Source organism: Podarcis pityusensis (genome assembly GCF_964106645.2).
Source record: "Podarcis pityusensis genome assembly, chromosome: 1".
Classification (NCBI taxonomy): Eukaryota; Metazoa; Chordata; class Lepidosauria; order Squamata; family Lacertidae; genus Podarcis; species Podarcis pityusensis.
In genome coordinates, this window is record NC_138028.1 from 33,072,769 (window position 1) to 33,099,042 (window position 26,274).

Below are 26,274 nucleotides of genomic sequence, written 5' to 3' on the forward strand. Positions count from 1 at the left end.
GGAGAGATTAGACTGGCTCCCTCCATACTCTTTTTCCACTGGCATGTGAAAACTTTCTTGTTCTAACAGGTTTTGGGAACTTACTGTTTTAAAGGAAAGGGCTGGTGCAGGGGTAGGCAACCTAAGGCCCGGGGGCCGGATGCGGCCCAATTGCCTTCTCAATCCAGCCCCCGGACGGTCCGGGAATCAATGTGTTTTTACATGAGTAGAATGTATCCTTTTATTTAAAATGCGTCTCTGGGTTATTTGTGGGGCGTAGGAATTCCTTCATATTTCCCCCCCAAAATACAGTCTGGTCCACCACATGGTCTGAGGGACGGTGGACCAGCCCATGGTTGAAAAAGGTTGCTGACCCCTGGGCTGGTGCCACCTGTCTGAAATCCAGGAGAGATGCAGCCAATCAGTGTAGAGGCAATGCAGAGCTAGATGGGCCAATGGCCTGCCTCGGTGTAAGGCTCTATAAACATGTGCAGGGCAGGGGATTAGCTACACACTATGATGATAGTCCCCCAAGTGCATTCATTGAGCCTCCTACTACAGTATTTGGATGGTGTTTAAAAGATGAATTGAGCGGCTTCTAAGCACTGAATTCCAGTAGAAATTCTCTTTGGACACCAAGAATTCATCTTAATGATGACAGACACTGAAAAACTGTAACAAAGGGTGGGGGTGATCGCTAAATCATTTTAATAGCTTTGGCGAAGCTACAATTTGCTGCGGCAAGAATTGCTTGTTCCTTTTCTTTCCCATCACATGTCCCATTGTAGTGGTCATTGGATACATTAAATAAAACCAGTAGGCTATTTCTTTCTCTGTCACACATGCAGGAGATATTCATGCAGTTCTTAACGTGTGAAAGATTAATGTTTCAATAACAACTTGTTTAATTAAACTACAGAGAATTTCTGTAGAACTTTCCAGTGAAATCTCCTACTTGAAAGTAAGCCCCATTGCAGTCATAGCCAACGCAGCATGGATGATTCCATGCTTTCCTATTTCTTACGCAGCTCTATGCTTTCCTCTAAAAAAACTGGATTTTCATACCTAGCTGCAACTTCTGATAATATACTTTATGTTGCGGGGTGGCGGCAAGGTGATTCTGCAAGGAAAACAGGAAATTCCCCTATACGCACACAGGGGTTTTTATTCACTATTTAAAAATTATTATATGCACACTTTTAACACTCCCATCAGTAGATCTAAGTATAAAAACCCCTCTCTCATTTATATAATATATAAATATGAATGGGATGAGATCTGTGAACAGGAGGCTGTTCACAGGAGGGTGTTTTCCCATCTCATCCTCCTGCTTGCAACTCCCGAGAAGCCTTCCAGAGGCTGTGATGCAGGATGGGGCATGTATAGCTACAAGAGGAAAGGGGATCTGCCAGAAATCAGGCAGAGGCACCCTGTTTGAGATGAGATGCACTTACTGGTACCTAAGGTGCATCCATCCAGTTTGGGTTAATTCCCCCTTCCCACTACATCCTGTCCACATTCCGTCTCACAAAATTCACAAGGACCCCTGACCCTCTGGAAAGGTGTTTCAGCATGGTGCAGGGGTGAGCAGGGAATGGGAAAGCCCCTTTCTGTGAACAGCCTCACATTCACAGATCTTGAGATTCAATTACAGTGATACCTCGGGTTACATACGCTTCAGGTTACATATGCTTCAGGTTACAGACTCCGCTAACCCAGAAATAGTGCTTCAGGTTAAGAACTTTGCTTCAGGATGAGAACAGAAATTGTGCTCCGGCGGCACGGCGGCAGCAGGAGGCCCCATTAGCTAAAGTGGTGCTTCAGGTTAAGAACAGTTTCAGGTTAAGTACGGACCTCCGGAACGAATTAAGTACTTAACCCGAGGTACCACTGTATCAATATCAGATGCTGAGAACCTTTCCCCGCTCAGGGCTACTCTGCTTGTGGGTTCCATGCTAGTGGCGGTGGGTGGAGTGGCCTTCTCTAACCCTCCCCTCTTCCTTCCCATGTAGTGGGCTGCTGAGAAGGGGATGGTTCATTCTTGCCAGAGATCTGAACTAATTGTTTGCAGAAGATTACCTGCTCCCTTTCCCACTGCTCTTTCCATTTCAGTTCACCACTCCTTGCAAGAAGTCTGAATGGTTTGCTTGCAGACAACTTCTCTCCCTTGTGCCATTACTCCATCCATTTTAGCCACACACAAACATGTTTCTCTCTCTTGCCTTCCTTCTCTGCTTCTGGCTGCCTCTTGCATGCATTAAATAAGGCTAAGGGCCACTGCTTCTCTAGATCTGCCCAATATCTATCATGTTTAAAAGTGTGTATAGGACTGCTCTCCTAGAAAATTATTCTCGCCCATGTTGGTTCAGTTTTTAGATATCTATAGGAGCAGGAACTAGATTCATGCCCTCAATCCAAAGTATATAGGGAATAACCAGGTTCCACTTCACTGCTATATGTGTATTCTTAATCCTACTGAATTACTTGCAACAAATGAAGCAAGATTCTCTTTAGTCATTGTCCAAAATGCAATGTAATAATTGTACAAAATAGCTCTGTTTATGGAAGACCTTTTTCGTCTGATCTTTGCCTCATCTGTCTCATGCACTGTTTCTTGGAAAATCTGGAACAGTCGTAAGGAGCTGACCTTAGAGCTCTCTTAGCACCAAGCTAGACTAAGGTTACCAGACATCCCCATTTCCCAGGGGAAGTCCCCGGATTTACAAATCAGTCCCCATCCAAAATGAAGATGAAAAGTGTCCCCGGATTCATTGAAAAAATCTGGTAACCCCCCCCCCTTTTTTTAAACTCAAATTCCTCTTTATCAACAATTATTCAAAGTGGCTTACAAATAAAGGTTAAAAGACAATAGAAAGCAACTAATAAATGCAAAAATTCATCAGAGGAGCTGGTCTAATGATACAAGACAGGAGCTGGTAAAATGACCCAAATCCCTTCCCAGCAGGAGACACACACAAACAGCCACCCCTAACAATAAAAAATTGAGCTACAGGAAGGAATGGATCAACAGCCACCCTCAAATCCCACCTTTTCTACAAGGCCTTTGGCTTAACCCTCTGGTTCCCATGCCCTACTTAGCCTAAAACTAAGGATCATGCAATCAAAGCAACCACATATTGCTTCCTTGTTGACCAGCAGAGGCCACTCAATCAAGATGAATGGGGCAGTGCCACACCAACCTCAGTTTTTGGCCTGGGGGTTCAATGAGCACAGTGTCTGGGCTTGGCAGAACCTCTTGAGGTGGGGGCATTCTGCACCGTGGTGCAGCTGCAAAAAAGGCTCTGCTCTTAACAGAGGTCTGCTGAGCTTTGTTTGGCAGTGGTATATAAGAGTGGGGCCTTAGATGTTGAAGAGTGTGAGCAGGGCACATAACAGAAGGTGGTGGTCCTTAAGATGCTCAGCTCCCAGGCCAGTTAAGGCCAGCGCCTGTGATTTGAACCCCTTTCACTTCATCACAGCAAATCTGGTAACCTGAAGTTATATGTCTTTGCATTTAACTTGCAGATTAAAAAAAAATTAAGAATCTCAACAGCATCACAGTTGCCTTCCTTGTTGCTTATGGACTTCTGAAGGATCACTGTAGAAAACTGGATGTTGGACCAAGGGGACACTTGATCCGATCTAGGAGGGTTGTTCTTGTGATGCAGGGTGTCTGTTTTACAAGTCTATGTATTTGCTTTCACTCTTTTCAGCGGTTACGACGACAGAAAGTGATTGCAAAGACACTAAAAGTCTCTATTGCTCCGTTCCTTGTCCTTCAGAAATGAAACTCTGTAGGACTAGACTTCTCACTGCATGTAGGGGTGTGGAGTACATAGCTGAAGACTTGGTTCAAAAAGCAGGGCTAAATTAATGGCACACATGCACGTTAGTTTAAAAAGGGAAATAAAAATATAGGGATTTCAAAACTGCCTTTCTACAGAAAATAGTTTCCATTCTGTTTCTAATATGTTTGGCTAAAATGTCATCTATGCTCAGTAATATGCAACATCTTATTTAAAACTTTAAAAAGAAAGATTTTCTTGTGGTTACATTCACAAGTGGAAAATGGGAGACCATGTGTGTCTGTGTATAACATGTGAAGATAGCTGAATAGGGTAGTAGACAAAAGAAAGAGCGAGAGAGAAAAAAGAAGAAAAAACCCCATCCATTTGAAATCCGGAGACCTTTACAATGCTACAAGTAAGTAAAAGCAGATGTGGTAAAGTTTAGAAAATCAAGACATTATTTTCCTGTTTCCATTGAATTTTTCTAAACACATTATAAATAAGCTTTGAAGTAATACAAAATACCCTGTTTGTTTTGCTGATAGCATCTTTTTGTAAAAAACTTTATCAATGCTTGTTTAAGTTATAGACTAAATGATACCTTAGTCCGCGGTTAAACAATTAACTTTATCCCTTAACAAATACAATGCTAAAAGGCTGGCAAGGTCTGAGATGCTAACTTGCAAAAGCCTATCAGACTAGTTTTGAATTTTTGTTGAAAAGCAAGACTGTTCTGCATCCTTTAATATGCAAAAAATATGTACTCGGTTTTATAGTTGTCTCAAAAAAGTAAATAGTAAAACACCTTTTGCATTTTTAGATTTTGTCTCCCCCGCTGCCCCCCTCCCCATCTGTCATTGTCCTCTCTGGTAGCAGGATCCCTCCACTTGATCAAAACCAAGGAGACTTTCCTTCCATGGAAAGTGAAGTCAGAATCCAAACCCATATTTCTGGAACTCTCACAACAATTTAAGTTTGAAATTGTCTCAGGTTGTCTGATTGGTATATTTCCTGTGAATAGGTATATTTCCTATGAAGCAGTAACTGTTAAATAACAAACTACCACCTGGTAGTTTGAATTTAATTGGTGAGATTTTTGAAATAGCAGTCAATTATTTGGTTATGGGGTGTTAGAGGAGGGGTAGTACCTCTGGTGGGGGACACGTCATGCTCCTTCTGGGGTAGTTTGTCCACCTTTGGTCCCCACCCTACAAGCAGCTCTCACCTGTGGCTCCTAGAAGCTGTCAGTACAATGGTACTTCAGGTTAAGTACTTAATTCGTTCCGGAGGTCCGTACTTAACCTGAAACTGTTCTTAACCTGAAGTACCACTTTAGCTAATGGGGCATCCTGATGCTGCTGCGCCGCTGGAGCACAATTTCTGTTCTCATCCTGAAGCAAAGTTCTTAACCTGAAGCACTATTTCTGGGTTAGTGGAGTTTGTAAACCTGAAGCATATGTAACCCGAGGTACCACTGTATCGGCCACACCCCAGGAAACAGCATTGATTGGCTGGCTAAACCAGGTGAAGGTAGCTGATGGGTCTCAAACCCTCAGTGAGTTAGGAACTTGCCCTGCATTCAAAGACAGGCTCTGGCAGATTGAGTGGATAGGACCAATAGTGGGTTCAAGGGTCAAGAACGTACTGTAGAGGGAAGTGAGGGGCAGATGGGGCTTATCAGCTTGGGAAGGTAGCCTATCTAGGAGAAGGCAAACAATGATTCTAAACCTCCACTGCCTTATGTCTATAATCATTCATGAGAAAGGCTTCAGGAGTAAACCCCAAGGAAAAGTCTGTATCCGCTGTGGGACATCTTTGGGAGAAGGGCTAAGGAGGAAGCCCTACATAAATCGGGAGTGGACGGTTGGGCGGTGTCTTGTAGGCCTCTTTTTGGCAATCCCCACAGCCAATCTGGTGCCAAATGTATTGTTCTGTTTTTCTTTGGACCACATCAGTGAGGCCTAGAGAGGGGTTTCGTCATCTGAGAATCCCAGCACCTCCATGCACACTGCCCAGGCTTGCACCCCACAGAGGTCACTTTGGTGCTGCTAATGTAGCAAAAACAATGTGGGAAACAGCAGTTACAAGTTAACTGGTCTCTGCAGCCACAACAGTTTGACCTCGCCCCTGGAAGTGCACTCCATTGTCTCTTTAGACAGATGGATACCAACAATTTGAAAAATATATAAAGTAAATTAACTGAAGTTAACAACAGTTGATAAGTTCTTCTGTGAACTTTTAGTTGGCTTTTGGGTACCTTTTTTGGGGAGAGTTTCAGTTTTTCATGGATACAGCCCAGTAACAGATTCTGTGGTGGGGCGGAGGCAGGTGAGTTAATGCTGCTTACTGTGAGGGGGAGGGGGGAAAGTGGTGCAGAGGGAGGTGTACTAATGCATTGGCAGGGGTGCCGCATTGGACTGGCCAGTTCATTTGCACCATGCCAATCTCGCCACTGCCTCGCCCCTTCCCACTAAGGAGCACCATCTCACCTGCAAGGAGGTCAGGCAAGCATCTCTGCCCCACCACAGCATCCACTACTGGTGCAATCTGTCCAGTTCAGCCCAGTGCCCTTGTACAGTGGTACCTCTGGTTAAGAACTTAATTCATTCTGGAGGTCCGTAATTAATCTGAAACTCTTCTTAACCTGAGGTACCACTTTAGCTAATGGGGCCTCCTGCCGCCTCCGCACAATTTCTGTTCTCACCCTGAAGCAAAGTTCTTAACCCGAGGTACTATTTCTGGGTTAGCGGAGTCTGTAACCTGAAGCGTCTGTAACTTAAAGCGTCTGTAACCCGAGATACCACAGTAGTTAAATTGGTTACATTTAATCTCTACTGCAAGAAAAGGGTCAAGTGATCATGCCTTGTAATGCAGTTGCATATATGTCAGAAAGGGAGGCCATAATCTTTCTGATTGTTCCTGTTTCTGTCGCATAAAGGTAAAGGTAAAGGAACCCCTGACCATTAGGTCCAGTCGTGACCGACTCTGGGGTTGTGGCGCTCATCTCGCTTTATTGGCCGAGGGAGCCAACATACAGCTTCCGGGTCATGTGACCAGCATGACTAAGCCGCTTCTGGCGAACCAGAGCAGCACACGGAAACACTGTTTACCTTCCCACCAGAGCGCTACCTATTTATCTACTTGCACTTTGACGTGCTTTCAAACTGCTAGGTTGGCAGGAGCAGGGACCGAGCAACGGGAGCTCCCCCCGTCACGGGGATTTGAACCACCGACCTTCTGATCGGCAAGTCCTAGGCTCTGTGGTTTAACCCACAGCGCCACCCGTGTCCCTGTTTCTGTCTCATAGGATATTTTAAAACAGACAAAATGTAGACTGCGTCACCTCTCCAGTTTTGATGTGGCAGAAACTATTTGGGGAGTCCAGAGCCAGATGAAGTGACTTAGGTGACAGTGCATCAGATTTACTTTCCCACCCCCACCCTGATACTAAGGCAGATATCACCTGGCCTCTTTTAATCTCAGTCGCTGCTGAAGTCTCTGTTGTTGTGTCAGGAATGTCAAACCTGGGGCCCTCAAGATGTGGTTGGTCTCTAACTCCCATCAGCCCCAGCAAGCACAGCAAGTAATTAGGGATGGTGGAAGCTGGGAGTCCAACAAAGCCAGGAGGGCCATAGGTTTCCCACCCCGTCATGATATGGCACACATTGAATTAATGCAGCACTGCTCCTAAAGAGAAGCACAAACACCCACATTTGGAGGTCCCCAGGTTTGACACCCCTGACACAACGCTTTAAAACATGCATAAAAATGAATATACCTTGAAAATGATATGAATTATTTCCCCAATATTCAAATAAAAACCCATTTTCCATTTATCTGGGTAGGGCATTGTATGGTTTAAGAAACAATGTTTAAAGAAACAACTGAAACATGAAGGGCATGAAGTTTGTCTTGTCTTGCACCATTCTAAGAGAAATGGCCACTTCTGAATTCATATGCAAAGCTATTCTAGAACACCTGTGAAACATCACTGAAGCGAAAATGATTACATTCACTCTGAGACACGTTTTTGCTTAGCATCCAGAATGTCAAAGCCTTATTATACTTCTATTTCTGCCATGTTTTGTTACAATATCATAAAGGCTAAGCATAGCTTTCTTTTCAGTTTGCCAGTACATTTCTCGATGTTTGGTATGCATTTTTGTACATGTATGATTCACATTGGGTAGTATTCAACTTCCACCCATTGAAATGAATGAATATGACTATATTATTTAATTTCAGTGGGTCTGCTCTGCATAAAATTTAGTTGAAAAGCATCCCTACTATAAAAGCATACCACATAAAAGAATATGGTACCTGGGTGAGTCCCAAGGATGGAACCTCATCCATCTGCAGACACAGAAATGTATCTGTTCAACTCGGGGGGGGGGGATTGGGAAACTGTTGACTCTCCAGATGTTGCTGGAGTCCAACTCCCATCATCCCATAATAATAACATTGTTGTTGTTTAGTCGTTTAGTCATGTCCGACTCTTCATGGACCAGAGCACGCCAGGCACTTCTGTCCTCCACTGCCTCCCGCAGTTTGGACAGACTCATGCTGGTAGCTTCGAGAATACCATCCAACCATCTCATCCTCTGTCGTCCCCTTCTCCTTGTGCCCTCCATCTTTCCCAACATCAGGGTCTTTTCCAGGGAGTCTTCTCTTCTCATGAGGTGGCCAAAGTATTGGAGCCTCAACTTCACGATCTGTCTTTCCAGTGAGCACTCAGGGCTGATTTCCTTAAGAACGGATAGGTTTGATCTTCTTGCAGTCCATGGGACTCTCAAGAGTCTCCTCCAGCACCATAATTCAAAAGCATCAATTCTTCGGCGATCAGCCTTCTTTATGGTCCAGCTCTCACTTCCATACATCACTACTGGGAAAACCATAGCTTTTACTATACGGACCTTTGTTGGCAAGGTGATATCTCTACTTTTTAGGATGCTGTCTAGGTTTGTCATTGCTTTTCTCCCAAGAAGCAGGCGTCTTTTAATTTTGTGACTGCTGTCACCATCTGCAGTGATCATGGGGCCCAAGAAAGTAAAATCTCTCACTGTCTCCATTTCTTCCCCTTCTATTTGCCAGGAGGTGATGGGACCAGTGGCCATGATCTTCGTTTTTTTGATGTTGAGCTTCAGACCATATTTTGCGCTCTCCTCTTTCACCCTCAATAAAAGGTTCTTTAATTCCTCCTCACTTTCTGCCATCAAGGTTGTATCATCTGCATATCTGAGGTTGTTGATATTTCTTCCGGCTATCTTAATTCTGGCTTCGGATTCATCCAGCCCAGCCTTTCGCATGATGAATTCTGCATATAAGTTAAATAAGCAGGGAGACAATATACAGCCTTGTCGTACTCCTTTCCCAATTTTGAACCAATCAGTTGTTCCATATCCAGTTCTAACTGTAGCTTCTTGTCCCACATAGAGATTTCTCAGGAGACAGATGAGGTGATCAGGCACTCCCATTTCTTTAAGAACTTGCCATAGTTTGCTGTGGTCGACACAGTCAAAGGCTTTTGCATAGTCAATGAAGCAGAAGTAGATGTCTTTCTGGAACTCTCTAGCTTTCTCCATAATCCAGCACATGTTTGCAATTTGGTCTCTGGTTCCTCTGCCTCTTCTAAATCCAGCTTGCACTTCTGGGAGTTCTCGGTCCACATACTGCTTGAGCCTTCCTTGTAGAATTTTAAGCATAACCTTGCTAGCGTGTGAAATGAGTGCAATTGTGCGGTAGTTGGAGCATTCGTTGGCACTGCCCTTCTTTGGGATTGGGATGTAGACTGATCTCCTCCAATCCTCTGGCCACTGCTGAGTTTTCCAAACTTGCTGGCATATTGAGTGTAGTACCTTAACAGCATCATCTTTTAAAATTTTAAATAGTTCAGCTGGAATATCATCACTTCCACTGGCCTTGTTATTTGCAGTTTTTTCTAAGGCCCATTTGACTTCACTCTCCAGGATGTCTGGCTCAAGGTCAGCAACCACACTACCTGGGGTGTACGAGACATTCATGTCTTTCTGGTATAGTTCCTCTGTGTATTCTTGCCACCTCTTCTTGATGTCTTCTGCTTCTGTTAGGTCCTTACCACTTTTGTCCTTTATTACGGTAATCTTTGTACGAAATGTTCCTTTCATATCTCCGATTTTCTTGAACAGATCTCTGGTTCTTCCCATTCTGTTGTTTTCCTCTATTTCTTTGCATTGCTTGTTTAAGAAGGCTTTCTTGTCTCTCCTTGCTATTTTTTGGAAATCTGCATTCAATTTCCTGTATCTTTCACTATCTCCTTCGCATTTTGCTTGCCTTCTTTCCCCCCGCTATTTGTAAGGCCTCGTTGGACAGCCACTTTGCTTTCTTGCATTTCTTTTTCATTGGGATGGTTTTCGTTGCTGCCTCCTGTATAATGCTGCGAGCCTCCACCCATAGTTCTTCAGGCACTCTGTCCACCAAATCTAAATCCTTAAACCTGTTCCTCACTTCCACTGTGTATTCATAAGGGATTTGACTTACTGTATTTTTTGCTCTATAAGACTCACTTTTTCCCTCCTAAAAAGTAAGGGGAAATGTGTGTGCATCTTATAGAGCGAATGCAGGCTACGCCGCTATCCCAGAAGCCAGAACAGCAAGAGGGATTGCTGCTTTCACTGCGCAGCGATCCCTCTTGCTGTTCTGGCTTCTGAGATTCAGAATATTTTTTTTCTTGTTTTCCTCCTCCAAAAACTAGGTGCATCTTGTGGTCTGGTGCGTCTTATAGAGCGAAAAATACGGTAGATTGTATCTTACCGGCCCAGTGGTTTTTCCTACTTTCTTCAGTTTAAGCTTGAATTTTGCTATAAGAAGCTGATGATCTGAGCCACAGTCAGCTCCAGGTCTTGTTTTTGCTGACTGTATAGAGCTTCTCCATCTTTGGCTGCAGAGAATATAATCAATCTGATATAATCAATAATAACATACTGGAACCATAATTGGCCAAACTACATATTATACAGCCTTCTCCAACCTGATGCCCTCCAGATGGTGCCCTCCATAGCTGGCTGGGATGGATGGGAGTTTAGTCCAACAACATCTGAAGGGCACCAGGTGGAGGAAGGATGCATTATCTACCCTCCATCTTCTTTTTTAAAGGGAAGCAGCCACTGGAGCTACAGTCAGCAGTGGAGAAAGGGAAAGTGGGTGCTTAACCCTATCCCTCCCAGCCATTGTCTATGTAGAATATGCCTCCTCCAGTTGTTTCTCCCTGGCAGGGCAGAATATGCCATTCTCCATTCTCCATTACAATGAGAAATTGTGCTTGTGCAGGGCAATTTTTTAAGAAGGGAATTTAAGCACCCCTTCCTGTACTCCCATGAATCAGCTGCCACCTCCAGTGCCTGCTTTTCATTCAAACAAACCAGCAGAAGGCTACACTAAACTCCATTGCAGAACTTTGGGCCTCAATACACAAACAAGTATCCCTTTAACTTACAGGTCCACTAATTAAAACGGGCTCCTTTTGATCAATCATTTAAAGCTTTCGTTTGATTGATGTCCTAATTAAATGAATTAAAAGATTGCTGACCTGCTTCTGGCTGCTTTTCTTTGGGTGGCATGAAACTGGCTCTTGCTTGTTTCACGTTGAACCTTTTAGCTGTAGCCCTGCTCCCAAAGGGCCATTGTTTCTCAGGCAAGCGACTCGAGAACCTGAAAATTATGCTGCCACTGTGGAAGAGTATCCCTTAAGGAAAATTTAAGCGTGGCTGGTGAAATGCAGTGATCTCTTGCTAAGAATATCGCCAATGTCTAGACGTTTTGTGATATGCTTTTCATTAGTAAAAAAACCTGGGCCACATCAAACGATAAGCTAAATTAACAGAAAACATAAGTAACTTGCCCACCCGTTCCTTTTTCTTTCACTACCACTAGCAATGGAAATATATTGCATGTCTCCAAATAAATCGTAAATTGTTCATTTCCAGAATTCTCATTTAGGCCCTATTACTACCAAGGGACACATTATTTAGTTTTAGTCTTTATTCCCTTGTTTCAAATGTGTAAGTAATTTTCATTAGTACTGTTTTATTATTTATTTTTTTAGAAATATACTGCTTAATATAATAAAAATTTAGAAGCAACTGACATAAAAACAGTAATACCCCCCCACAAAATTCAACAAATTTTCCTAAAAACTAGTTGAAAACAGAATACAAGTGTATATTGCCTCTCCTCACATGAACTGACTTGGACGCTGTGATCACAATCCGAGGCCCTTCTTTGTGTGCCTTCTTTGCGAGAGGACCGGAGGGTGGCAACACAAGAAGGGGCCTTTTATGCATGGGCTCCTCCCTTGTGGAATGCTCTCCCCATGGGGGCTCGCATGGCGCCTTCGGTACATATCTTCAGGACCAGACAAAAACATTCCTCTTCTCCCAGGCCTTTGGCTAATTAAACAATCTATGGTCTTTTAAGGGACGCGGGTGGTGCTGTGGTCTAAACCACAGAACCTAGGGCTTGCCAACCAGAAGGTCGGCAGTTTGAATCCCCGCGACAGGGTGAGGTCCCGTTGCTCTGCCCACCTAGCAGTTCGAAAGCACGTCAAAGTGCAAGTAGATAAATAGGTACTGCTCCGGCATGAAGGTAAATGGCATTTCTGTGCGCTGCTCTGGTTCGCCAGAAGCGGCTTAGTCATGCTGGCCACCTGACCTGGAAGCTGTACGCCGGCTCCCTCAGCCAGTAAAGCGAGATGAGCGCCACAACCCCAGAGTCGTCCATGACTGGACCTAATGGTCAGGGGTCCCTTTACATTTACCTATGGTCTTTTAAACGGGGGAGGGGATTGTTTTTGTTTGTTACAATGCTATACATTTTGTGGTTTTATATTGTAAGCAGCTTGTGATCCTTAGATGAAGGGTGGAATAGAATTTTAATATTCTGAACTATCAGCACTCGGATAGCATTCTTACTAGCTGTTCTGACCATATTTCTCACCCCAAAACTGCTGTCCTGCTTCCCTCCCATTCATAGCAGATGGCCAATCATAAGGGGAGCATGAAGCAAGTGGCTAAAGGGAGGAGAATGTGCAGCTGCACCAGAAAATGTGTTTTATGGATTGTTTGCGTATTGCTACTGAGGAGACCTGCTAAATGCATTATTTTGATTATGAAAAAATGAAAGTGGCAGTAAACATTGCAGTGCTTTGGGAAGGCAGCCTGACATCTGCTCTGTGAAGAGCTGGCTGGGGAATATGCTGCAATAATATCAGCTTTACAGTCTACAGTGCTTTTGGCACAACACATCTTATTTGACAGTGCAAATTAAGTGTGTCGTATAATATTCAATAGCCGCCATTATTTCTCAGATCCAGTTGCTGGCCAAAAATATTTCATGGTAAATTGCAAAGAATATATGCTGATAAATTAGCGCAATAGCATTTAGAAGGGGAATGGAAATGAACTCTCAAAGAATAGCCAGCACTGCTCACATTTTAATGCGGTCACACCCAAAATGTGTTAGCACCCCCTCCTGCGTTGCCTCCAGCTGTTATGTAAGTCCCTTCCCAGATGTGTGCATTCCCTCTGATGTCACTGGAGATATTTGGACCAGAAACTAGTAAACAAAAGTGAGTCCAAACTTAACTTCAGAAGCACAAGGAAACATATGGGAAACTTGCTTAATTGTTGTGATTGCAATGACAGATGCTACGCAAAGTACGATTTATTGAAAATGAGAAATTGGCATAGGTAATGTATTCACATGTAATATTTGCATGTCAAACTTGTTCCTTCCCATTCTATATTTCACCCCTTTTCTGCTTCAAGTGAACATACAAGGCTGCACTATAATGAGTCAAGCTTTTGGTCAATTGAAGTTTAGTAGTCTCTACTCTGGCTGGCAGAAGTTAGAATCATAGAATCACAGAGTTGGATGGGACCCAAGGATCATCTAGTCCATGGGTAGGCAAACTAAGGCCCAGGGGCTGGATCCGGCCCAATTGCCTTCTAAATCCGGCCTGCGGATGGTCTGGGAATCAGCGTGTTTTTACATCAGTAGAATGTGTCCTTTTATTTAAAATGCATCTCTGGGTTATTTGTAGGGCATAGGAATTTGTTCATTTTTTCCGTCCAAAATATAGTCTGGCCCCCCACAAGGTCTGAGGGACAGTGGACCGGCCCCCTGCTGAAAAAGTTTGCTGACCCCTGATCTAGTTCAATGCCCTGCAATGCAGGAATATGCAACTGTTTCATATGGGGATCAGACCCGCAACCTGTTAGAATTCCTGCTCCATGATTGCAGTCATGGGATTGTTGTCTATCACATGACGGTATATGTTTTGACTTCACAGAGTGGGAAGTGACGGAAACAGGATGTCTTTGAAGTGGGACTATTGTCCTTTTCCTTTTTGCTGTCTAATGCAAGAGAGAGAGGGAGCCATGTTGCAGTGCTCCATGTGTGTTTATATGTAAATAAAGTAGATTAGCCAAAATGCTGAGTTGCCGAGGCCTGTTATGCATGATGCGCAAACTCTGCAGATCCCTAAGTGTGCCGGTGTCAGTTGGCATCGGTCTCTGTGATGTTTGGGCTGAAGAAAGCTTTTGAAGCTCCTGAATGATTGACCAGGAGGGAGACAACATGCCAGTTGGGCATGTGTCTCTACCAGGGTCGTACTCGAGTGTAGGCTGAGCTCCTGACACAACCTTGGTGTTATCAGCACCACACTCTAATCAACTTGAGCTATCCAGGCTCCTATCTCAGGGTCTTTTCGCTTCTGCTGAAGATTCTGCAGCTGGAGATTATGGGTATTGAGCTTAGACCTGCTGTTGGTAAAGCTACAATCCTTCTCCAAGGAATGAGACCAGAAACCTATAGTTATGGGCCAAGAAATGTTATCTGGACTGTAAAATATTTGCCCATGAGCTTACAAAAGCCCAGTGCAACTTGTAAATTCATTTTGAACAGTCAGTGCCCCACATCCCAGGCTATTACACATTGCTTTTGAAACAGCTCTGTGTTTCAAATTGATATCCATGCATCGTGGGGTGGGGGACTCTCTTTGGGGAATAAAACTCATAAGAACATAAAAAGGTCAAAAGGCCACCTAGTCCAGTATTCTGTTCTCAGGTGGCCAACCAGATGCCTATGGGAGCTGCAACTAGGACCCCCAACATACGGCCACCAACAGTGGAGGTACAACAGCCATCATGCCTAGTAGTCACTAACTTAGCCAGAGCTCTGTCAGTGGATGCTGATCTAACTTTTGCCAGTGGCTTAGAGAGAAGGGCAGACATCTACTTTGAATACAGTGGTACCTCAGGTTACATACGCTTTAGGTTACATACGCTTCAGGTTACAGACTCCGCTAACCCAGAAATAGTGCTTCAGGTTAAGAACTTTGCTTCAGGATGAGAACAGAAATCGTGCTCCAGCGGCGTGGTGACAGCAGGAGGCCCCATGAGCTAAAGTGGTGCTTCAGGTTAAGAACAGTTTCAGGTTAAGAACAGACCTCCGGAACGAATTAAGTACTTAACCAGAGGTACCACTGTATAAGAAGAGGGCATCTCAGAGTGCATTTCAGTCCAAGAATGAAAGCTCAGTCTTTTCACACAAAAATCAGTTCCTGCTTTCTCCCCAGGATTTCTTTTTTTCAGGAAAATGATTTTGCTGTCATTAAACAATTGGATGGCAGGAATCTTCCCACCCACCTACCCCGTGTGCAAAGCTGTGGAATAACACATTGATGACAATTAATTTCACCAATGAGACAAATAACTTGGTTTTTGACAGAAGCCGAAATGCAGCAGAATGCAAACAGCGCTGCATGCAACAAATGCAGGATGTAATGGAAATCAATTCCTTTTTACATCCCTAACCTTGACATACTGATTAGTAGGCAGTTCTGAAAATGGGATGTTTCCTATCTAACAGGACTTAGTTGGCTCATATTAGATACCAGCATTCAAGCATATTTCAAGCCAAATCATATGTAGGACTGAATGATGGACTGTGAGACTTCTGTTGCCTCTTCATACTGTTGCCTCTGTCTTGGATTGGAGGATTGGCGGACTTCCAGTGGCTGCTAGAAGGATGCATTTATGTTTGCAGAATGCAAGCTTCATTTACTTCTGTGTATATATCTACTTGTAGAGAATTTGAGAATATGATCTCTAATAGCCAGTCCCTTGTGGGTTTTGGGAGTCTAACTCATGATTTGGATGCCTGATGCTAGTAGTACTGGGCTAATTGTGTAGTTCGTAAATCCTACAATAGAGCAAAACTGCTTTTTAGTGGCATAAATCTAAATTTTGAACCAAAGGAGGACTTCTGTTCCAGTGGGATTATAGTTTAAAATGTCTTCAATTATATTTTAGTTTATTTTGATTCCAGTAGTATTGGGCATGGTAGGATATATCCAGAAGAGATCGCTAAACATCAGGAAGAACTTTCTGACAGTAAGAGATGTTCCACCACTGAACAGACTCCCTCGGCAGGTTGTGGATTCTTCTTCTTTGGAGGTTTTAAAGCAGATGTTGGATGACCATCTGTCATGGATACTTTAGCTGAGATTCCTGCTTTGCAGGGGGTTGGGCTAGATGACCCTTGGTCCCTACCAACTCGTAAGATTCTATAATTCAATCTAGCTGCAAGAACATATGGCTGCATTTGCTTAGAAGCACTGGCTTTCACTGTGGAGGGCTCAACTCTATATTCCTTTCTTCACATGAACATAGTTACAGAGGCAGAGTAAATGCATCATACAGTGGTTGTTGTTGCTGCTGCTGCTGTTGTTTTAGTGTAGCAGCACCTACTCACTGGAACTCCCTGCACCTTCACTGTATTCTTTTCGGCACCTGCTAAAAACATACTTGTTTAGACAAACCTATCCAGCTATTTAGAATGTTGATTAGAATATTTGAGTGAGATTGTATGGGAAAAATACGGAATAACAGATACAGTCTTCCTTAAAATGTATATAGAAAGTGCAGTGTAAGTGATGGAAGTCAATCAATGAAATTTTATTACTTTCATACTGAGATATTTGTAGAATAAATTTGGAAGAAATTCTTCCAACTTTTCTTCTTTTCTTCTCTTTATTTTTTCTTCTTTTTTCTTTTCCTCTTTTCCCCCTTTTGTTCCTTTTTTCATATATATGTGCTTATTTGAAATATGTATGTATGTATTTGTAATATTTTGCTTATATTTTGTAACAATTATGTTAAATAAACAATAAAATTATTAATAAAAAAGAACGTTGATATGTGTTTTAATGTGTTCAATTTATTGTTGATTTTAACGTTTTGAATTATTGCTGTTATTGATAAAAACTTATTATGGTTTGATATTTTGGTAAACCATTTTGAAATGTTTTTTATATAATCAAGCTGTATAAATTTTACAAGATAATAATAATAATGTGAGAATTAATGTACTCAAGGGTTCTTTGCTTAAATCAGGGCCTCCAGATACTGTTGGATTCCAAGTCCCATCAGCCCCAGCCAGCATGGCGAATGGTCAGGAATGATTGAAACTGACATCTAGCAACATCTAGGGGGCCACTATTTTCATACCCCTGCTTAAATGATGTGTTGTTGTTGTTTGGTCGTTTAGTCGTGTCCGACTCTTCGTGACCCCATGGACCAGAGCACGCCAGGCACTCCTGTCTTCCACTGCCTCCCATAGTTTGGTCAAACTCATGCTGGTAGCTTCGAAAACACTGTCCAACTATCTCGTCCACAATATTTATTCTCTGATGAAGAACATTCTCACTGGTTTGCTTACCAGAGATTATATTGATATATGTCTGGCCATTTGCTTGAACCACTGCCATACTTTTTGGGGATTCATGTGCTATCAAGCAGATCTTAACAGTAGGTACTGTGGCTAATAGTTGGTCCCCAACCTTCTGTGGCAGAATAAGGGAGGGGTGTTGGATGCAGCAGTGGGGAGAAGAAGATGGAGAAGCCCTGTTGCCTGTTGGAACTGTCTCACTGTTGCTTAGAGTAGTTGTTAGGATAAAAGCAGGACTCCATGCAGAATTTAGCTCCTTGGACAAAAGCTGGGATATAAGATTAATAAGTGATAAATAATGTGAGGCTGGTCCTTCTTAGTTTCCTTTTACAGATATAGACTCAAGGCTAAGAGAGAGCCATTTGATCAAAGTTGCCCAGAAAGTCTTTGGCTGAACAGTGTTTTGAGGTCAGGTCCAGATAATTTGGAAGGCATCAAAATTAAAAAAGATGTCCATGTTGTTTTGTGCAATAAGTGAACAACCAGGAAACTATTTTTAATATTTGCTTATGTGCTCCCTTAGCTGTGTTGATTTAGTAAAGCAAGAAGACATCCGGACTGCAGAAGGAGCAAGAGTCAAGTTCCACCTACCTCATTTTTTGCTTTTATATGCATTTAAGAATTGCTACAGCTTTACAGAGTCATATTTGAATTAATAGCTTATTCTTGTCCTATTTCTTGTTTTCCATGCACAAGGGGGAAACGTGAAAGTTTTTGAAACAAAGCTTTTAAAAACAACATCTAAGCTGTTCTTGGAAATCAGGAGAGGCATCTAGCTAGTTATTTAAGTTGTGTTTTTAACCTGCCATGTGTCAGGACAGACAAGGAAATTTCACATTCTACATTCAGCTTGCTCACTTTTTTAAAAACAAAACAACTCATCAACAAGTATGAGGTATCAAATTAACATGTCTGTTTTTCCAGGGCACATCAGGGTTACCCAGAGAATATTACAAAAAGAAAAACAAGCAAGGAGAAGATTGTTTTGAAAAGCAGTTCCTTAGTACCAAAGCTGCTGTGAACATTTTTTTAAACACGCCTTCTTGCTGGTGTGGGTTGCGGGAATGCAGACTTAGTAAAGCCTTCCTGTAATACTTCAAAGTCCGCAGCCAAAGTTAATCTAATTGAACTTTACTGTAGTTTATTGACCAACTCTACAGCCCTTTTCAGCAGCTCCCCAATTCACTACATTAACTGTAGTATAATTATTTTCCAAGACAGGAATATGACAAATGCTATTTGCTCTCATCACCACTTTGCTAATGATGTGAAAATAGGATGTTCTGAAGGCTTTCTACACTCCTTCAGTCTGGGCACCACCGATGAAGTCTAGTGACCAGGGTGTGTTGCATGTAATTTACTATGCAGACTTTGCCAATTAATGTACAGTGATACCTCGGGTTACATACGCTTCAGGTTACACACTCCGCTAACCCAGAAATAGTGCTTCAGGTTAAGAACTTTGCTTCAGGGTAAGAATAGAAATTGGGTTCCGGCCGCACGGCGGCAGCAGAAGGCCCCATTAGCTAAAGTGGTGCTTCAGGTTAAGAACAGTTTCAGGTTAAGAACGGACCTCTGGAACGAATTAAGTACTTAACCCGAGGTACCACTGTACAATGTTTGTTACTTGACCACAGTATCCCCTTTGTAGGACTGACCCAATGACAGATCCTGCTAATATGAGTTCCACTGATACTGCCACTGTGATGGGAATAACACACAGGAGTGGTAGTCATTCATTCAAATATAGTAATGATCTCAGTTCTCTAAGGCCTGCCCTTAAATAGCCAAAATTGCACCACGCAGATATAAGAGGGAGATATCGGAAGGATGACACCATGAGGCTGTCCCAATGTGCCATTACTCCAAAACAAGCTCTGGATCAGGTTTTTGTAGGTGTACAGGGAGTATGTGATCTGAAGGTGGGGGGCTTTGCTCCCCAGTCATATTTTAATGCAAAGTGTAAGCCTGGAAGCTCAAATTAGTGAAACAATGCTTTCAGACCCAGTATACCTGAAGGAGCATCTCCACCCCCATCGTTCAGCCTGGACACTGAGATCCAGCGCCAAGGGCCTTCTGGCAGTTCCCTTGCTGCGAGAAGCCAAGTTACAAGGAACCAGGCAGAGGGCCTTCTCGGTAGTGGCGCCCACCCTGTCGAACACCCTCCCATCAGAGGTCAAAGAAATTAACAACTATTTGACGTTTAGAAGACATCTGAAGGCAGCCCTGTTTAGGGAAATTTTTAATGACTGATGTTTTAATGTATTTTTAATCTTTTGTTGGAAGCTACCCAGAGTGGCTGGGGAAACCCAGCCAGATGGGCGGGGTATAAATATTATTATTATTATTATTATTATTATTTCTGTTCCTTCTCTACTTTACTTAACATGCTAATGTTCTCATTGGGAACATTACCTGGGAACAATACTGGTGCAAGTTTTACTGGGGAGACGGGAGTATAAGCCATAAAATTCTCAGTTTTTCTTTTTCTTTTTCAAATGTACCATTTGGCCAGCAGAAAGGAGTGCGGAAGAGCCAAAGATTTTTTATTTTTTTAAAACTTCCCCCTAACATCTGGGTATAGCCGTGTATTTTTACTCCAAGCACAATAAAACAATCCTACTTGCTGGTGGTATATGACATAATGACCCAAATATGTTTTTAAAAAATCATTTATTGCTGTACATAAACAGCTAAGTTAGCACTAGGGATGATAAAATAACAGTGGTAATTCTTCCTTAAGCTGAGAACCATTGGTGGCCCATTAGGATTCCAGATGTGGCAGTGTGTGCTTTCCCATTTGTTTTCCAATGTCTAGTGCTCGGACCTTTGGTATCTTGGCTGTGGTTGTCAGGCATGTTGGCTTTTCAGCTTGAGGTCTTCCTGGAGAAACACACTGACCTAGCTAATAGCTATAAAGCAGCTTATTGTCTTGGGCCTAGTTTGTTAGGAATAGCTGGAGAGAGGGCAGCCTTCTGTCAAAGGTCAAACACCAGCTTGGCCACATTTTCTGCATAGTAAATACTTGCAATAGGTCTGTAAATTGATGGTGGTAACTGGGCAGGAGAAAAAGGAAAAGTCGGGTACCAGCAGCTCTTTCAAATCACTAATGCCCTGGTCCCTCATTGTGTTTACTCAGAATTTAGTCTCACTGAGATTTACTCGCTAGTAAATGTGCTTAGGACTGAGTCACAGTCCCCAAGTGTCCTTAGCAATCTCTTCTAAGTACTCAATAAGGAAATGTAGTGTTTCAGCTTTAGCAGCAATAGCAATAGAACCAGCCACAATAAGAAAAACAATGGATGTTTTGCAGTCCAGAATAGAAAATCAGTTTTATCTTACCCCTTTTAGAATATAGACATGACATAATGCAGACACAAATTCTATATAAAATTAGGGTTAGGTTTATGCAGATTCTTTTTTTTTTTTAAAAGTAGCATGACAGTCCAGTTCATGAGATAAATATAACAAATGCAGTTCTGGATGATTTGGAAATTTTTGTTCATTTGGGAGCCATTCCTCATTTGAATATTCCCAGTGAAGCCATTGGACCCACTCATATAAGCACTCACCAGAGAGATGAACGAATTCCCCCACAGTATTTCAGCAGAACATAGTCATTAGTGCCATTCAGGAATGACTACGGCATCAGAAAGCTAAACAGTTATTTAATAAAATCTCCTCCTTGGTGAGCTGGATGATCCCCCAAAGCACATTTTAAATCAGCTGGGTGGGTCAATATTTCGATTCATATGCAAGTTGTTAGTGCAGAATTTGAATAGCTGAATACCATGGAACTTCTTTTTGCAGTTGTAAATTTTTCTGTGGATGACAGACTCTGACGTATCCTTGTGGTCTATCAAAAGATAGACAGCAACCTTTGATGCAACATATAGTTGGTTGATTGAAAGTGAATGATGCAGATAAGATGATGTTCAAACACTGAATAGGCGAGGGGACATGCACATATTGATTTTCAAGTCTGCAGGTAGGCTACATGGATACAGGTGTATATGTGTGGTGTCCTCTCTGTGTAATCTAAAATTCTGCATTTCTAAGGCTCACATCATGCAGGGAGAATTCTGTATATCATTATCATCATTTATTTATTTATGTGGAGTCTGATGAAAGTCACTTGGTAGAGCTTTCTAGAGTAATGGCTCCACCACTGAAAAGGCCCTGTCTCCCACACTCTCCCCAGATGATGGTACTTAGAGTACAGCATCTAACGTTGTTGCTAGGTCCCAGGCAAGCCTACAGGCAGGTGGACCCTTAGGTCACATGATCCTGTTTCAGGTGTTAAAGGCTAGAACAATAAATAAATAACATATTTCTATCCCGCTCTTCTAGTAGCCATGCCACCACCATGAGAAGCCAATCAAGCTGACATAATACTGCAGTTATATGCTTAGACCTGCAAATATGTCCTCACCTGCAAGTACCAGAGGAAAGTCTGGCAGCTGCAGTTTGGACCAACTGAAGCTTCCAGACTGTCTTCAAAGGCAGCCCCATGTAGAGTACATTACAATAATCCTGTCTGAAGGTAACTGAAGCATGGATGATTGAAGCCAAGTCTGCCTTCTCCTGGACAGACCATAGCTGGCATATCAGCTGAAGTTTACAAAAAGCACTTCAAGCAACTGCCATCCCCTGAGCATCCAGGGAAATTAGTAGCTTCAAATTATGTACCTGTTCCTTCAAGGAGACTGCAACACAATCCAGAACAGGTTGAAGCGACACATCCAGATTGCTAGTGAGTTTTTAAAAATTAAATTAATAGTACCTCTGTCTTGACTGGATTAAGTTTCATTTTGTTAATCTCTGTCCACGTCTTACTCCAGACGTACCATTGCCTCCCAGAGAAAGGATGATGGGAATGAAAGTCAGTAGTTCCCCGAGGATACTCTGGGGTACTCAAGGGAATGCAGTACCGGCACCCTTCCCCCACAAAATGTTAAAAGTGTGGCACCACAGCCTCCTCCAAAACTGTGAGAGCCACATGTGAGTAGAAAAATACCCACCAGGAACAATTCAGATTCATAATTTTTTGGGGGGAGGGGCAGTTCAACTTAATGGGTTCCCCACCCCTTCAGCAAGTATTACCAACGGTTGTCACCAACAATCCAAACTGATCAGGAAATGATCTGCCCATGATAACAGAAAGATCCATAGGTTATCATTTGGATCTGAGCAAAACACATCAAGTGCATTCCTAGCTAAGTTTGTCGGGCTTGTTACAGTTTGAGTTAGGCCTATGGTTGCTATGGAGGCCATGAAGACTTGGAACTGCTTCCCATATGGGGACCTCAAATCTTCCAAGACTATAAATCATGGGCTCTTCAACACTACCTTTGAGACCACCTCTGTTGGCTCAGGAAGGGAGACTGTCAGGCTGTGAGTGGGGGTACACTAGCAGAATACCTGCAACTATCTTGAGAATCCAGCATTAAATTCAGACATTCACACCTAGCAGACTGTTGGGCAAGGCACCTGGTGAGACAGAGAGAGAAATATTTATTGGCTGGGACAAATTTATTAGATTTTATGGTACCAAGATCATGATGCTGCTTTTATGACTTTGTAATGTTCCAAGGCACAATGATAGAGTCTTTTTGGAAGATGGCACCCTAGAAAAACCAATCTAATCTACATCTTGAAATCAGGGATACAGTTCGGAGTTCTAAGTTATCTGTAAATCACTATACTTGCAAGACCTATATTCTGAGCTATCTTGAAGCTCAGATTTACCAGAGCTTATCTTAAGTACCTGTGAAGTAGCTGAGATCTTATAAACTTCATCTGTTCCACACAACCTTGTGACCTACCGGTCATATATTATGGTCCATCAGAGACTCGGAAGCCATATGTTTTTGCTGTCTGCCTGGGATTGCAAAAAGGGGAAAGTTGTTACGAACCTGGCAGGCCACAATGGCTAGTGGGCGGCCTTTGGCTTGGTTGCAGGCCTTGTTTTTATCAAGCAGCTCAAGTTCTGTAATGTCTACTGAGGTTTAAATCTGAGCTTGCTAGAACAGAGCATTCCATGTTGCAGGATGGATTTTCATTTCTTTAAAGCACCATCATACCACTTGATGTGTATTAGTAATAGACTAAGCCAAAATGCCTCCAAAACATCTCTGTCTCAGCACAGAGATATCTGCCAACTGGTTTCCAAGATGACAGGATATATTTCTATAAACTAATGCATTGGCCAAGAGTAGTATTTTTTAAAAACATAGCAAGATGGTTATGCAAAACAATATAAAATGTGTGCTGGAGGGAAACCTTGCCAGCTGTTTCCCAACACAGAATTCACCATATAGGCTTTAAAACTTCCTACCAGTACTGTATCTGATTTACACTTTGTCACGAACAGCAAGGCAGTTTAGAATGGGACTCCAGCCCTTGGAGGCCTGGATAAATTGCAATGGGAGAAACATTTACATTTGCTATTTTGTTATCCATTTACTCAAGCCAATTTGACCTGTGACATAAGCTGCAAAGGGTCACAAATAAAATTTCACAAAGCTGCAACTGTCTCTGTGATTTATGCCATAAGCTGAGGTTTTACACACCACAGCAGGTTCCATTGTGAAGAAAGATGAGTTCTGCCCACCACCTTACAGGGTGAAGAATATAGAATGAAATATGCTTGCAGCTCAATTTTCCAATAACAATGACAAGGCCAGGATATTTAGTTGTACTCAGTGGGCACACAATCCAGTAAAAGTTGTGACTGCATCACCATCACCATCACTACTTTATTTGCATGCTGCCTTTCCACACACAAAACAATGCTCCAAATATCTTACAACAAGGTAAACAATGCATTAAAAAACCAACAATTGCAGTAATCATTCATCATAATTGTTGTTTAGTCATGTCCGACTCTTCATGACCCCATGGACCAGAGCATGCCAGGCACTCCTGTCTTCCACTGACTCCCACAGTTTGGTCAGACTCATGCTGGTAGCTTTGAGAACACTGTCCAACCATCTTGTCCTCTGTCATCTCCTTCTCCTTGTGCCCTCCATCTTTCCCAACATCAGGGTCTTTTCCAAGGAGTCTTCTCTTCTCATGAGGTGGCCAAAGTATTGGAGCCTCAGCTTCAGGATCTGTCCTTCCAGTGAGCACTCAGGGCTGATTTCCTTAAGAATGGATACGTTTGATCTTCTTGCAGTCCATGGGACTCTCAAGAGTCTCCCCCAACACCATAATTCAAAAGCATCAGTTCTTTGGCGATCAGCCTTCTTTATGGTCCAGCTCTCACTGAGAACTGGACCATAATAATATTCATCATAATAGCAACAATGAAACAGCAACATGTAGTAATGTAATATCATACAAAAAACATTGCTGTGTTATAAATGTCGCCTCCTGACAGTAACAAACAAACAAACAAACAAACAAACAAACAAACAAAAAGGGTGTTTGAGCACCTTGGTCCTAGATGTTCTAGCCACTGCAGCTATGTCTGCTACAAATTAGCCAAGAATATAGTCAGTCTGATCTGCTCTCTCAGCCTCAGGTTCCCCAAAGACTCACTGCCCCATTGGCATCACCATTCAGGCAACAACTCCTCTTATGGTGTTACTCAGACCTGTTGCTGCAGCAGTTTCTTATGAGGCTTCCAAAGGCAGCAGGTGGGGAAGCTGGAAACCCCCTGTGATGTTGCTTTAGCCCAGTTCTCATCTTTGGTACCTGCATTATGTATATAGTGACTCTGTAAAGCAGTAGGTGAGGTCACAACTCCTGATCTTGCCTTTTATTATCATATATCTGTTGGCCCCACCTCTTCCCTCTGCCTGTTAGGCAGAAGACTCCACTTGCTTTAAGTTTTATGTGTGTTGCACCCATTCTCACCTTCTGTATCTGGATCCCATTCCAGCCTATACGGTATGTGCCAAAAAGTGAGAATAGGCCCCCTATTGCATGACAGCAGTGGAATTTGTTAGTTGCAACAAAGTCCAGTTCCACCGCTATGACTAACATGGGTTGTGCCCAACTTGTGAAGTGGTTGTAAACATTTCTCAAAGACACCGAAGGATGGTAAGATACGAACCTATTAAAGAGCTACCTATATTGCCAGCTAGGGACACTGGTGGCGCTGTGGGTTAAACCACAGAGCCTAGGACTTGTCGATCAGAAGGTCGGCGGTTCGAATCCCCGCAACAGGGTGAGCTCCCGTTGCTCGGTCCCTGCTCCTGCCAACCTAGCAGTTCGAAAGCACGTCAAAATGCAAGTAGATAAATAGGTACCACTCCGGCGGGAAGGTGCACGGCATTTCCGTGCGCTGCTCTGGTTTGCTAGAAGCGGCTTTGTCATGCTGGCCACATGACACGGTAGCTGTACGCCGGCTCCCTTGGCCAATAAAGCGAGATGAGCGCTGCAACCCCAGAGTCGGTCACGACTGGACCTAATGGTCAGGGGTCTCTTTACCCTTTACCTTTACCAGTTCCACTGCTGTGACTAACATGGGTTGTGCCCAACTTGTGAAGTGGCTGTAAACATTTCTCAAAGACACTGAAGGATGGTAAGATACGAACCTATTAAAGAGCTACCTATATTGCCAGCTGTTCCTCCCCATAGTTATGCCAATGAATATCAGAAGCATGACCGAAGCACATCTTACCTGGTAGAGCCATGTCATTGACATGAGGAAACTTGGCTCTCAGCAGAGACAGGGCTAGAAGAATAGAAAGGATCTTAGAGCACCATTTCCTTTCCTTAGCTGCACCAGGCTTTC

At 42.9% G+C, this 26,274-nt stretch overlaps 1 protein-coding gene and 1 long non-coding RNA gene across 3 annotated transcripts in view; one reads left to right on the forward strand and one right to left on the reverse strand.

Annotated features, from left to right (window-relative positions):
* Nucleotides 1-20,240: 20,240 nt before the first annotated feature.
* LOC308462671 lies at nucleotides 20,241-23,531 on the reverse strand. The gene is made up of 3 exons (XR_013979252.1): nucleotides 23,299-23,531; nucleotides 22,315-22,384; nucleotides 20,241-20,587 (listed from the first exon to the last, which is right to left on the reverse strand). It is a non-coding gene; the product is annotated as an uncharacterized lncRNA (long non-coding RNA).
* SLC25A21 (solute carrier family 25 member 21) overlaps nucleotides 22,042-26,274 on the forward strand; it is a 222,351-nt gene continuing 218,118 nt past the window's right edge. The window contains exon 1 of one of the 2 annotated variants that reach the window (XM_080979240.1): nucleotides 22,042-22,284. In XM_080979240.1, coding sequence (XP_080835366.1) covers nucleotides 22,215-22,284 — 70 coding nt within the window. In that variant the 5' untranslated portion in view covers nucleotides 22,042-22,214. The remainder of the gene's footprint in view (nucleotides 22,285-26,274) is intronic. The other variant, XM_080979239.1, reaches the window with a different exon arrangement.